At 43.7% G+C, this 13,016-nt stretch overlaps 1 protein-coding gene across 2 annotated transcripts in view; it reads right to left on the bottom strand.

Annotated features, from left to right (window-relative positions):
* PTPRB (protein tyrosine phosphatase receptor type B) overlaps positions 1 to 13,016 on the bottom strand; it is a 122,092-nt gene that overhangs the window by 27,100 nt on the left and 81,976 nt on the right. For both annotated transcript variants that reach the window (XM_043887097.1, XM_043887098.1), the window contains 4 exons: positions 9,835 to 10,113; positions 9,173 to 9,322; positions 6,348 to 6,591; positions 944 to 1,050 (listed from right to left, as the gene is read on the bottom strand). In XM_043887097.1, the coding sequence (XP_043743032.1) occupies positions 944 to 1,050; positions 6,348 to 6,591; positions 9,173 to 9,322; positions 9,835 to 10,113 (780 nt within the window). The remainder of the gene's footprint in view (positions 1 to 943; positions 1,051 to 6,347; positions 6,592 to 9,172; positions 9,323 to 9,834; positions 10,114 to 13,016) is intronic.

Genomic DNA, 13,016 nt, shown 5'->3' with positions numbered 1-13,016 from the left:
TATCTCAAATCCTCACCTTTAAAATGGGGGATGGTAATAGTATCTACCACAAAAGGCCATAGTGAGGATTAGGTAAATTATTCTAAGCACAACACTTAAAACTGCAGCTCCACAGAGAGGACAAAGAGTCAATATTAGCTACTATTATTATTCAGGGGCTTCTCTGGTGGCTGCGTGGTAAGGAATCCACCTGCTAATGCAGGAGACACAGGTTCGATTCCTGGGTCAGGAAGATCCCCTGGAGAAGAAAACGACAACCCACTCCAGTATTCTTGTCGGGGAAATCCCATGGACAGATGAGCCTGGTGGGCTATTGTGCATGAGATCGCAAAAGAGTTGGATACAGCTTAGCGACTAAAAAACAACGTTATTCAGGCTTTCCTTTTAGCACAGTTTAGAGAAGTTTCTTTCAGAAATTTATGTAAAGCCAAGTTAACACTTTTTTTTTATCATGTAAAAGCAACATATAATAAACAAAAGGAAAAAAGTTCCTTCTAGTCTTTTTTTCCCTATGCATTTCTATGTATATGTTTCATATACACATTCCCATTTACAACTTGAAAGCTTTTTATACCTACTTCTGTTTCGCCCTGTGTCAGCTCTTGATTTGAATGTTCTTCATCCACTATTTTTTTTTAAAAAATTCAATTTTAATAGATTAAAAAAAATCTGGTACCTCTTTCTACCTTCTTTACAAGATAAATCTCCTTTCAGTCCACTCTGCTACAGAAGTTGTGCAATTTCTCTAATCCACATCAATCCATGATCATATAAAGGTTACATTCCAAGCAAAAATAAATGATCCTCCCACCATCAGCCAAGTCCCTGGGTCTCTCCTGGGTTGGGAAGCAGGGAGTCTGAGGTCTAGCCTCTTACTAGAGGCTTTTATAGGTGATGTGGTGGTTGGCAGACTATGTCAGATGGATGGAAAGGTTAGCCTTACCTGACTCAGTGGTGATGGGCAAAGAGAAAAACGTGTCTGAATAGAGTGGTTTTGTGAATTCCTTCAGGTCCTCATCAAATAGCTGGGTGAAAGCCCGAATGCTGATTCTGAAAAGAAAACCAATTTATTTAAGCACAGATTAGTGACTGGCTACAGTAGGGCTGACTGGAGAATGTTTTCAAGGAGAAACAGGGTGGTCATCTGGTCGATATGCGTGTAGGGGAGGGTATGAATTATGAAATCAGAAGGCAGAATGGCTTCGTGCATTCATGCATCATTCATCAAATATTTATTGAGCCTCTACTGTGTGCCAGAACCTGTCCAGGAGCTAGATATACTGCAAAGAATAAGTCCCTATCATCTCAAGGTTTACATTCTTGAATATAGAACTGAGCTTAGTAGGCTGAAGTCACAGGGCAGCGTGGAAACAAAAAATCACTTTCTAACATCTAGAGTATGAGCTGCCACATAGGTAGTGAGCTCCCAGTCACTGAGGGGGTTGAGGCAGAGACTGGAGAACCAGCTCTCAGGGGATCTGCAGGACAGCAGCCAGGCATGAAGTTAAAGATTGGCTTGGGCAACCTCTTGAGCCCATTCTGTCCTAAAGTTTCCCAGATTGTAGGTTTACTGAGAGTAACAGGATAGGTTTAGATGGGAAAACGTTTTCTAGGGTTAATTTAAATCATATGAGAATGAATGAATGACTCTTTTTTCCCTTAAAAAAGAAATCTAGATTTGCTTAACCCAGAAGTATCTGGGCACATCCTGTAATAATGCTGAAACAGTACCAGCATTAGCCAGCCGTGACAAACTGTTCTGACCTTTTCCCCTCTCCTTCTAACTCATGCCCAGGTCTAAGTACAATCTCCTCAATATCATCAAGATTATATTGATCAACCACATCTATAATTTCCATGTCTAAAACACACCTTCCAAGCCAAAAGTGGTACTTCCAGGAATAACAGACTATTGGTGGAGGTATTATGCAATGTCCTCAGAGAGTAACAAGCAGTCAGCATGTATTACGTGGAAGGGAAGGAGCTGGTGTGTGTTGACAGTGTATTGCAGCTTTGGACATTGAAAAGAGTCTCTCCGATGAAAAGAGTTTCTTTTATTTATACGGTGATTTGTAAGTGTGAACAACTTTTACAAACATGATTCTATTTGACCATCTCTAACCTCTCCAGTATCAGAAACTTATGACACTACTTAGGGATTTGGAACCTGAAGCTTGGGGAGATACCATTTCTCACTCAAGATTATAAAGAAAGCTGGTGAAAGATAACCAAACTCAGGATTTTCTGACTCCTAGTCCAGATCGCTTTCTCTCGGCTTAATTTTGGTTTAACAGCAGTGACTTCTGTTGGAGGGCTGTAAAAAGGGCTTGGGCTGGGAAACTGGGGGTCTGAGGTCTCCTTCTCACTATCACTGATTAGGTGAATGGTTCCTAAAGTTCTTTATGATTCAGCTTTCTCATCTGTGAAAAGAAAAGCACTGGGGGTGTAACAACCTTGACAGGTTCTGCTCTGGAATTCTAAGATTCAAAGGTGCAAATGCAAAACACAAAATGGATCCAGATGAATCAGGGCCTTTGGGAACCCAGGAAGGAGATAATGCAAGAGCTCATTGCATTTACTACAGCTCTTGCAGTTACTGTAGGCTTGGCTTAAAACTAGGCCATCAGCAGGAACTCTGCCCTTAGAACCCCTCCAATAGTGGATGTCACAGCCACATTACCCAGCCCAGCACTTAGCACCCAATCTGGAATCCTGTCCCATCCTCTCTTCCCATTTTTGTCTTCCTTACTACCCCTCGATAGGACCCGCACTTTGAAACTGGACTATTTGGGTTTGTTCTTCTCTAATTTGTGTATTTCTACCTCTGCACTATGACTATTTTCTGAACCGTGAATCTCCTTTTGCCCCTATATCCCCATTTTCAAACCCTTCCCTACTTTTCAGGAGCCAGCCAAAATGATACCTCCTTCAAGAAGACTTTTGGACCTTCAGAGCATTTATTTACCTACAGCCCTCTTAGGTCCTTCAACATTTCTGCTATATTTTACAGACAGGTCTTCTCTATAGGCATATAAGATTATTTTAATGAACTGATATGTAATGGTAAGTTTTTCAACTTCAAATATGTCCAGAATCAGAATTCTACAAAGCTATAGATCATGTGGTTCAATTTCCTTCGTTTGAAGAAAGTGAGGTCAACAGAAGCAGATTATCTGATCATGGTCACATTGCTATTCTATTTAGAATAGAAAACAAAGCCAGCTCAGTACTTCCTCAACCTCTGCACTGTTTCTCACCCATCATGATCTGCCCATTCTCCTCCCATATGGAACAACACTAATTATATACCTGGATAACAGGAACCCAACGATGAACGGGAAAACGCTAAACATTTGTTGGTATAATAAACTTGCATATCAGCTAAACTTAGTATTTTCCATTTCTTGGCAATCCTAATTTTTTTTTTCCGTTTTCCTTCCTGTCTACCTATTCTCTCTGGGAAAAAGATTCGTGATAGCACTAAGGGTCACTATGGTGATTATCATTGTGAGACAGGCATAATTCTGCTTGCACGAAGCCTGGGTTCAGCAGCTACCACACAGGTGGCCACTTGGCATGTGGTTCTCCATGCTCATATCAGGTATTATCTGCCTGGCAAGCTTTTCACAGGAGTGAACTAGATACAGAGAAATAGAGGAAAGCCGTATCCTAGAAAACACATTAATGCAGCAGGAGTTGATTAAGCTATAATCAGAATGTTTAACTTTTCATAGAACATCTTGGCTCATTCCCTTATTTGCTCATAAACATTTAATGCCATCTCTTTTGTGCCAGGTACTTGCCATATCATTCTGTAACCAATGTCATGTCTGTCTCCACAATTTAGTCTGCGAGCTTTTATAGTCTAGTGAAGAAGGTGAAAGTGAAAGTATTACTCACACAGTAATGTCCAACTCTTTGCGACCCCATGGACTGTAACCTGTTAGGTTCCTCTGTCCATGGGATTCTCCAGACAAGAATACTGGAGTGGGTTGCCATTCTCTTTTCCAGCAGATCTTCCCAACCTAGGAATAGAACCTAGGAATTTCCTGCATTGCAGATGATTTCTTTACCATCTGAGCCACCTGCCATTGCAGGAGATGCAAGAGATGTGCGTTCCATTCCTGGGTTGCGAAGATCCCTTGGAGGATGGCATGGCAACCCACTCCAGTATTCTTGTCTGGAGATTCCCATGGACAGAGGGGCCTCGCGGGCTATAGTCCATGGGATCGCACAGAGTCAGACATGACTGAAGTGACTTAGCAGGCAGACACAGAGATTGGGCCCAGTGGAAGTGCAGCTGAGGGCCCCACTGCCCAGGTGTGAGTTAACAGGGGTGGCTCAGGGCTAGTTGTGGGTTGAGCTGGCTTTTGAAGAGTATGAAGGAATTCATCAGTCAGACAAGAGAGTGGAAAGCTTCCCAAATAGAGTGAAAAGAATGTGTAAAGGCTCAGAGGTATAAGAGAGACATGTCAGATTTCAGGGAACTCTGAGGAGGTGAGGAGTAGTAAATAGGTGGAGTGTATCAATACTTGGAGCAAATGGTGGGGGACAAAGCTGGTGAGCAGGTGGGCGCAAGAAGGCTGGGGCTTTGTGTCCCCTACTCTGGGATCTTCACTTGCTCCTAGAAGTGAACGGGCACCACCGAAGGACCTTAATCTACAAGGGACATGACTAGGTTTGGTCTGTCATCTATATGACACCTCAGGATAGTCCTGTGATGTTTTGCAGATGAGAAAAGTGAGGATCAGAGAACTGAAATGCTGCTTACAAGGTGACACAGCTAAACAGTGGCCACACTGGAACCTGAATGCAGGGGCTCTTCCTAGGACCTTGGCTGCTTTGATGGACAGGAAAGAGTGTGCTGGTTGACTGGGGCCCTGGTCCATGTGTGAACTCTCTCTAGCTTTTTATTCTCTTTCTTAAATGTGGTAATCACTCATCTCCTCTCCTCTCTCAAAAAGCAAACAAACAAAAACAGCTCAGCTTTCCAACTCACAAAGGGAAAACAGTCCTTGGGAGCCCTTAGGAGAAATTTCCTCAAATTTCCCAGAGCCCAATTGACCAAGGGGCTGAGGCATTTCTTGATTATAATAAGAACTAAAGGATCCTGGCTTTCTGATCTCTTGTATATTTCTCCTTTGCTCTGAGATCTCGTCTCCTTCAGGTAGGCTCATATAGCTTCTTCTTGAAGCAAACATCACTAATGAGTTTGTGTGTGTTCACTCTGGAGGCGCCAACCTTTGCTGGGGGACAGTAGCACTTCTGTGGTGAGCCCTGGGTGGAGGTATCTATGAGGAATCGTGTCCAAAGGGAGCCATCTTTTAGGGATGTTTTAGGGAAGCTGTTGGCTGGACGGTGTTGATGCAAGGGAGGGGTTAAGAATGCTCTCAGGCATGGTGCCATGTCACTGTCTCCTTTTGGAGCTGGCAGAAAGGTTTCTGCTGAAATTCAGGGGTAATACTCAAAACGTGTAAGGGTTAATGAGACCTGGACACTGACCAACCAGAATGGACACTGGCCCATATAGAACCTGATTGGCTGCCATCTGGCTGGACATCAGGTCTGCCAACACCTAACAGAAGGCACATCCTCTGCAAAAGCACTAATCCCGGATTCCTGCAGCCTTGTTTCCAAGATGGCGGCCTAGGTTCTCTATCTCTTGGGGACCCGGGTTTGGGATGCTGTGTATACTTATTCTGCTTTCCGGGAACACGATGAACATGAACGGGAACATGAAGGGCATGGCTCGTTCCTACAGTTGGAAGGGCCTGTTGGCTGCAGTAGTACTCCCTGGGGCCGAATCAATTAGCTGCTCCTTCTCACCTGCCATCTTACCGAGGGGAGAGGGTGCTTGCATTCATTAAGGCGTCTTTCCCTTCAACAGTTCTATCTGGACCAAAAAGAACATTCGTCTTGTTATGCCTTAGCAGGCAAATAAGTAAGTGTAATTCCAGTCCTCACTAAAAGTGGGAAAAAAATCTCATATTTCTTGAGTTTCCCTAAACTTAGTCTTTCTACTTGGACATTTTCACAGGTGTTAACATGGTAAATAAATCACCTGATTCATCCTAGAGAAGTTTTAGGAGAAAGAACCACCTATTAAGAATCTTCAATTCTTCACATAATGAACTGGAGCTTTTGTACAAGGCCAAAGGCCCTCTTTACCCATTCCCTGTGAATGGAGGCAGGAATACAACCTTTATAAATTAGCCAGTAAAATGCAGAGCACTCTTGTAACGTAGGTTATTAATCTACAGGAACTCATGTGCATCAGACGCCCCGACAGCTGAGCGCCCGGTGATGGAGCACGTCCCTCCTGGTGAAATGATGGTAATACATCTAACCTGTAGGCCGTGCGTGGCTTCAGCGGCCCATCACAAAATTTTTGCTGATTGGGATCACATTTTCCACCCAGGCTCTCCATCTCTGCTCCAAGCTTAATGTTGAAACTCTTAGAGTTGCTGTCAGGACTTTCGGCACATTTGCTGGCAAAATAATCAGTCTGATACACCCGAATGGAGGCATTGTGCCTGTATTCCAGGTAGGAGGGCAGGGGGTGCTGCGGCTCTGGCTTCAGCTCGTCATTGCCTGGAGGAAGAAAACCCACAGTGAGGGACGGACTTTCTTGTGACTTCAGGGATTTCTAACTAGGTTTCTGAGGTTACCTTCCCCACCCACTATCCCTAGTCATCCCTGGAGTGCAGATGCTGTGATCCCGAAGGGTGTTGTGAAATTCTCCCAGTGAAATTAATCTAATTCACTTTTTCTAAAATGAATAAAAAATTAAACATAAATAGTGTATATACAACATTTTATATATACATACGCCAAACACGGGGGCTTCCTGGGTGGATCAGTGGTAAAGAATACCACTGCAGTGCAGGAGACACAGTTTCAATTCCTGGGTCAGGAAGACGCCCTGAAGGAGGAAATGGCAACCTACTCCAGTATTCTTGCCTGAAAAATCCCATGGACAGAGGAGCCTGGTGGGCTGCAGTCCAAGGGGTGACAAAAGAGTCAGACACAACTGAGCAACTCAACAGGAGCAGCAGTGGGAGCTACGCCAACACATAGACACACACGCGCTATCATTTTTCTTGGAAATAAAATATGCACATATGAAAGGGTGGCTCATGCATCAGATGGTAACGTGCCACAACTCCAGAAAGTTGGGTACTCCCCATCGTGAAAGTCAATCCACTCAACAAGCTCTCTACTTGCCAATAACCATTGTAGCTGAGCGAATAAGGAAATCCCTGTGACCTGGGAAATGGGGAAAAGATAAGAGAAATCAGGTCTGAGGCCGGAGCAGTCACCCTACATGCATGCTTCCTGCACCACGCCCAGTCTGATAACTACCCCTTGTCCTGCTCCGTTGTCCTGAGTACAATTTAATCCTGGCTCAATCTGGGCCCTTATGCAGAACACTTCCCAGAACTCTTCTCATGTCCACCCAGCTGCTGTGTGTTTTGGCAGGGCAAACTCACTTTGATGTTGGCCAGAGGAAAGCATAATTAGGAAGAAAAATATCATAGAGATTGGATACCATGTACAGTAAACTTTAAGCAGTGATATGCTTGGGGGTTCTTTGCATCCTGGACTCTTGTTTGATAAAATTTGCTCAAAATGAGTGGCTCCTGGAAATATTATCTTGTTGGCCGTAGTGAAAAGGAAGGTTGCCTTGAGGAAGAGTATATATGCTATAAATGACATTTATGTGAGCTGGCTTGTTATCTCAGATCACCAGGGGAGCACAGCCCATCTCCATGGACATCAGTCATTGAAACCCACCTGGCTGAAGAACACAAGGCTAAATTCCAGGGTGTTATTTTTTTTGGCTGCTAACATATTTAGGTAGCAAAACACTATCTTCATTGCAGCCTACTTAAATTTAAAGTCTCTTCACAGTTCACCTATTTATCTCCAACTACTATGTGTGAGGAAATCTGGGATGCAACACTGACCCTTGAAATTATTGAATTAATTATGCATAACTGGCTTTAGTACAATTAAATAAAATATAAAAGTACGTGTGTACTGAATCACTTTAGTCGTGTCTGACTCTCTGCAACCCTAGGGACTGTAGCCTGCCCAGCTCCTCTGTTCATGGGATTCTCTAGACTGGAGTGGGTTGCCATGCCCTCCTCAAGGGGATCTTCCCAACCCAGGGATCAAACCCATGTCTCTTACATCTCCTGTATTGGCAGGTGAGTTCTTTACCACTACTGCCAACTGAGAAGCCCTAAAAGTACCTAGTGAGACTAAAATACCATTTAGCTCCAACATTTGTCATGGCAGGCTTAAACCTTCCCATTGCCCACCAATGAGTTAAAATAGTCAGGGATGCTTGAGAAACTCCAGTGCAGCATCTTAAACAATTTTGGAAAATATATGACATGCAGGATATATTAATATCATTCCAGACATGAACATCTGTTGTGGAGAAATAACACACAGGACCTCAGTGGCAAAAACATATATGGACATGTGTGTCCCCAGATACAAACTCCTGAGGATAATCTGATAGATGTTGATGTCATAAGCACTAGAGATCTTACTTGGTTGAATGAAATGTTATTATAAGAATCACCTAGAATTTGCCTGTTACATAAGAGTTAGGTAACACTGAATAATTTAGTAGACTAGAAAATGAAACATGTTGAAAATTCAGTAGAGAAAGGACGGATGATTTTCATGATCATTTTTTCCCTCTTTCAAGCGTTTGAGCATTTTTGTGAATTGGTGAGTGGTTTGGGAGTATTTGATTGGTAGAGGTATTTGAGACAGGGAGTGGGGAAGACAGACAAAGCATGTTGCTGCTTAATGGCGCAATAATGGAGCTGAATGGGACTGAGTGAGTAGTAAAGACTGAATGAGTCAGCAAACGCAATGCATTTCCAACAGTGCCTGAAATAACCAGGCACATTATGGTTATTGTGATTATTGACATAGTTGCTATTATTACCCATTTAATAATTAAATCCTGCATATAATAGGCTTCCGGTAGGTTTTCTTTTTCTTGTTACATCTCGCTGCAGCCAGCAGAGATACAGCGAAATGATATAAAAATTAAGTTTTCTTCTTTTAAAAACTTGTCACAGAAGGAGCCCCCACAGTTGACTTTCGAGAAAGTAATCCTGTGTCTTGGAGTTAATTCATGATCACTTACCATCAGCCTCTCTCACCACCACTGTGAAGTATTTCACAGCTCCATTGGTGTCGCTGAACCAGCTGCAGTTGAAAGTAAAGTTGATGGAAGATTTGCTAATTAGCACATCCTTTTTATTCACACGAATATGTGGAGGTGGAGGAGGGGGGCCTGGAAGAAGGATGGGAAACGAACTAAGAAGGGTCACAATTATGCTTTTGAATATAAAATATTAGTGAGATGAAGGTCTTCACTCACCTACATCAGGCTGCACATGTGTGTGTGTGTGTGTGTGTCTAATGCTTGGAATCAAGAAAACCTCCTCCTCTCCCGAAGGGAAGCCGGCAGAGGAAGTGACTTGCCGGCAGCACATTAAACATAAAGAGGCAGCTCCTCAGCAGGATTTCCTGAAGTTTTAGCATCAAATTGCTTAAAAGCTCTATTATGGCTCTTTCTACATCAGGCAAAGAGATGTATTTAAACACTAATTCATTCAGGTTCTTTAAGATCATTTAACTTGTTTGCTGCCAGGATGCTTTACACAGAGAAATGTTTATACTTCTCAGAGCCTTTTAGTTCTCTTCAAGTGACAACAGGGCTTGCTAATGTGGAAACGAGCCATACACACGTGAACAAGGGTGGTGGGAGCAGAGAGGGAGGCACACACCTCCAGGGACACTTACGGTCTATCATGGTGATGGTGCTGTCCTCAACTACCTCACTGGTCATGCCAGCCGACTGCACCTTGATGGACACCAGGTACCTCTTATGGGGCACCAACATCATGATGTTAAGCAGAGATTTTTCTTTCTCCAGCTTTCTGGAAAACTCAACTTCTTGAGTGTCCATCTTCCGGCACTCAATGCTGTACCCATCAAAGTCAGAATCAGGAGGGATCCAAGAACAGGCAATGGCTGTGGAGTTCTGAGGCCGGCAATGCAGGTTCTGTATCTTGTCTGGCTCTAAATAAAAGAGAGGAAGAGACACTTCACAACTCTGGGAGACACATTTTTAGTTCCTTTGACTCCAGCTAGCTCAGAGATCTAAATAAATAATTCTCGATCTTCATGTGAACTGCTTTTCATAGGTCTCCAAGGCAATTTCTGCCTACGAGGCCTCACTTTGAGAAACACTGCAAGTTAAAATGCTGTCCCTTTAGGAAAAAACCCCCAGGTGCCAGTGTGATTGCAAACACAAATGTAAACAGGGACACTGAAACCAAGTGTCAGACAGAAGGCAGGAGTCAGACAGAAGGTGGGGCAGAGTAGCCTAGAGGTTAATAGTGCAGCTCGATCTGCCTGAATCCAAATTCTGTTTATCAGCTATGCAGTCCTGGGCAAGTGATTTAACATATCTGTGGCCCATCTGTAAGGTGGGAAAGTTAAGAATTATCTGCTTCATGTGGTTGAGCTTCCCTCGTGGCTCAGGGGTAAAGAACCTACTTGCCAATGCAGGAGATGCGCGTTCGACGCCTGAGTCGGGAAGCTCCCCTGGAGAAGGAAATGGCCACCACTCCAATATTCTTACTTGGGAAATCCCATGGATGGAGGAACCCGGTGGGCTACAGGCCATAGGGTCACAAAACAGTGGCTTAGCAACCGAACAACAAACACTTCATGTGCTTATTGGAATGACTCAATGAGTTGAAACATGCACAGCCACCTAGCACAGGGGCTTGCGTGGTAATTGCTCAATACATTTTAGTTCTTTTTTTTTTTTAATTTACTTTATTTTGGGCTGCACTGGGTTTTCTTTGCGGCACACGGGCTTCCTCTAGTAGAAGCAAGTGAGGGCTACTTTCTAGTTGTGATGCACAGGCTTCTCATTGTGGTGGCTTCTCTTGCACTGGCTCAGTAGTCACGGTGCTCAGGCTTAGCTGCTCCACGTTGTGTGGGGTCTTCCCAGATCAGGGATCAAACCCATGTGCCCTGCGTGGGCAGGTGGACTCCGAACCACTGGACCATCAGGGAGGTCCAAATGTTAGTTCTTACAACAAGGACAGTAAGAAATGGCATCGCTGCCTTGTTACCTTCTGTGTCTGGCTTCTGTCCCTCTTCCATTTTTGCCTGCCCTTCCCCACTCACGTGCAGTACTCCAGGCACTGAAACACCTGTGGCTCCCGCATACACCAGACTCTTCCATGCCCCTGTTTCCTGGCCCTGTGCTTACGCTCGTTCACTTTCTTCTGCCTGACACAGTGCCTGACTCAGTGGGGACTTGAACGGCAGCTGATTTTATTTGTTCTTGTGAGTGACACACCCATAAAGAAAGATTCAGTCTGAAAGAAAACCAGTCATGTGACTGTGCAGGTTAATAACCAAACTGTTACTAACAAAGGCGACCCCATTACATAAGATCTTCTGGGAACTATGTGTAGACCTATTTGGCACTCCCAGAGCCACCACCCATTGCTCTGATTTGGAGCACAGCCAACCTTCCCTGACCCCTAATTTGTTATAGAAGTTCTTGTCCTCAATAAATACACAGCATTGGTGTGCCACTGAGTGAAGTCCTGTTTCATATCAGGGCCTATCTACTGATGCTTTTGAATTGTGGTGCTGGAGAAGACTCTTGAGAGTCCCTTGGACAGCAAGGAGATCAAACCAGTCAATCCTAAAGGAAATCAACCCTGAATATTCACTGATGCTGAAGCTCCAATACTTTGGCCACCTGATGCAAAGAGCTGACTCACTGGAAAAGACCCTGATGCTGGGAAATGTTGAGGGCAAGAGAAGGGGGCAGCAGAGGATGAAATGGTCAGACAGCAACACTGACTCTATGGATATGAGTCTGAGCAAACTCTGAGAGATAATGAAGGACAGAGGAGCTTAGCATGCTGTAGTTCATGGGATCACAAAGAGTTGGACACAACTTAGTGACTGAACAACAACGATCAAGGTCTACAAATGTGAGCTGAGTCACAGCAGGTCAGATGAGGATAATTTAGGGAAAAAACAATCAAGTCAAGAATTTTTCAGAATAGAGGAAGAATTGGCCTTTGAGGCAAACAATTTTGAACTCCCTTCAAACCAAGTCACAGCTGAGATCTAAAGATATCTCCTCTTTCAGCTTTGGAGAAAGTCTTTTAAAACATCCTGCCTAATCTATCATCCTGATAATTTACACAAAGTATGGAAGTATTTGGAAATTTGCTTCAATTCAATCTTTTCCTTCAGCTCCTTCTCTCTGCTTTTTACCTCTAAATCCTGCTTGTCTACCAAGACTCAGGTCAGGTCTCCAATTCACTAAGAAAGGAGTATCTACTGCATACAAAGTGCCCTTCTAGGGTCTGTGAACAGTATAGAAATGAGTAAGATATTAGCTGTAACCTCTTGGAAAGTGAGATGAGTCCTGAACATAATACAAGGTAGAAACGAGATGGGGAAGAGGATGCTCTATGGAATAAAAGACAACTTCCTGTTGTGGCGTTAGTGCTTGGCAGGACTTAGCAAAGCCTTTCTGGTAGAGATGACACTTCACCAAGATACTGGGAAAGAGGCATTTTAGGCAGAGACAACCATGAACCCGGGCATGAAGGGTGGGGTTAGGAGGCATGGCTGGTGGAGCCATGCACAGTGTTTATAATAGCTAGAATGTTTTTGCAAGAAGTGGGGCACTGGAAAGATTTTACATGAGAATTCTCAACATCTGTTTTGTTTAATCCTCTGTTATCTTGGGTTTTCTGTTACCCACAGCCAAACCTGATCCTAACTAATGCAATCCTCAAAGTTCACTCCACCATTCCCCAAAAAACTCATTATCAAGTCCCTCTTGGTGTTGGCTGCTCTCCTCTTGAGCAAGCCCCATTTGGTAAATGCCTTTCTTATATTCTAGCATCTAGGACTGAATATAACTCTCCAGATGT

Source organism: Cervus elaphus, chromosome 3 (assembly GCF_910594005.1).
Source record: "Cervus elaphus chromosome 3, mCerEla1.1, whole genome shotgun sequence".
Taxonomy (NCBI): domain Eukaryota; kingdom Metazoa; phylum Chordata; class Mammalia; order Artiodactyla; family Cervidae; genus Cervus; species Cervus elaphus.
The sequence above is the reverse complement of the archived record's forward strand: the minus strand, read 5'-3'. Positions and strand labels throughout refer to the sequence as shown.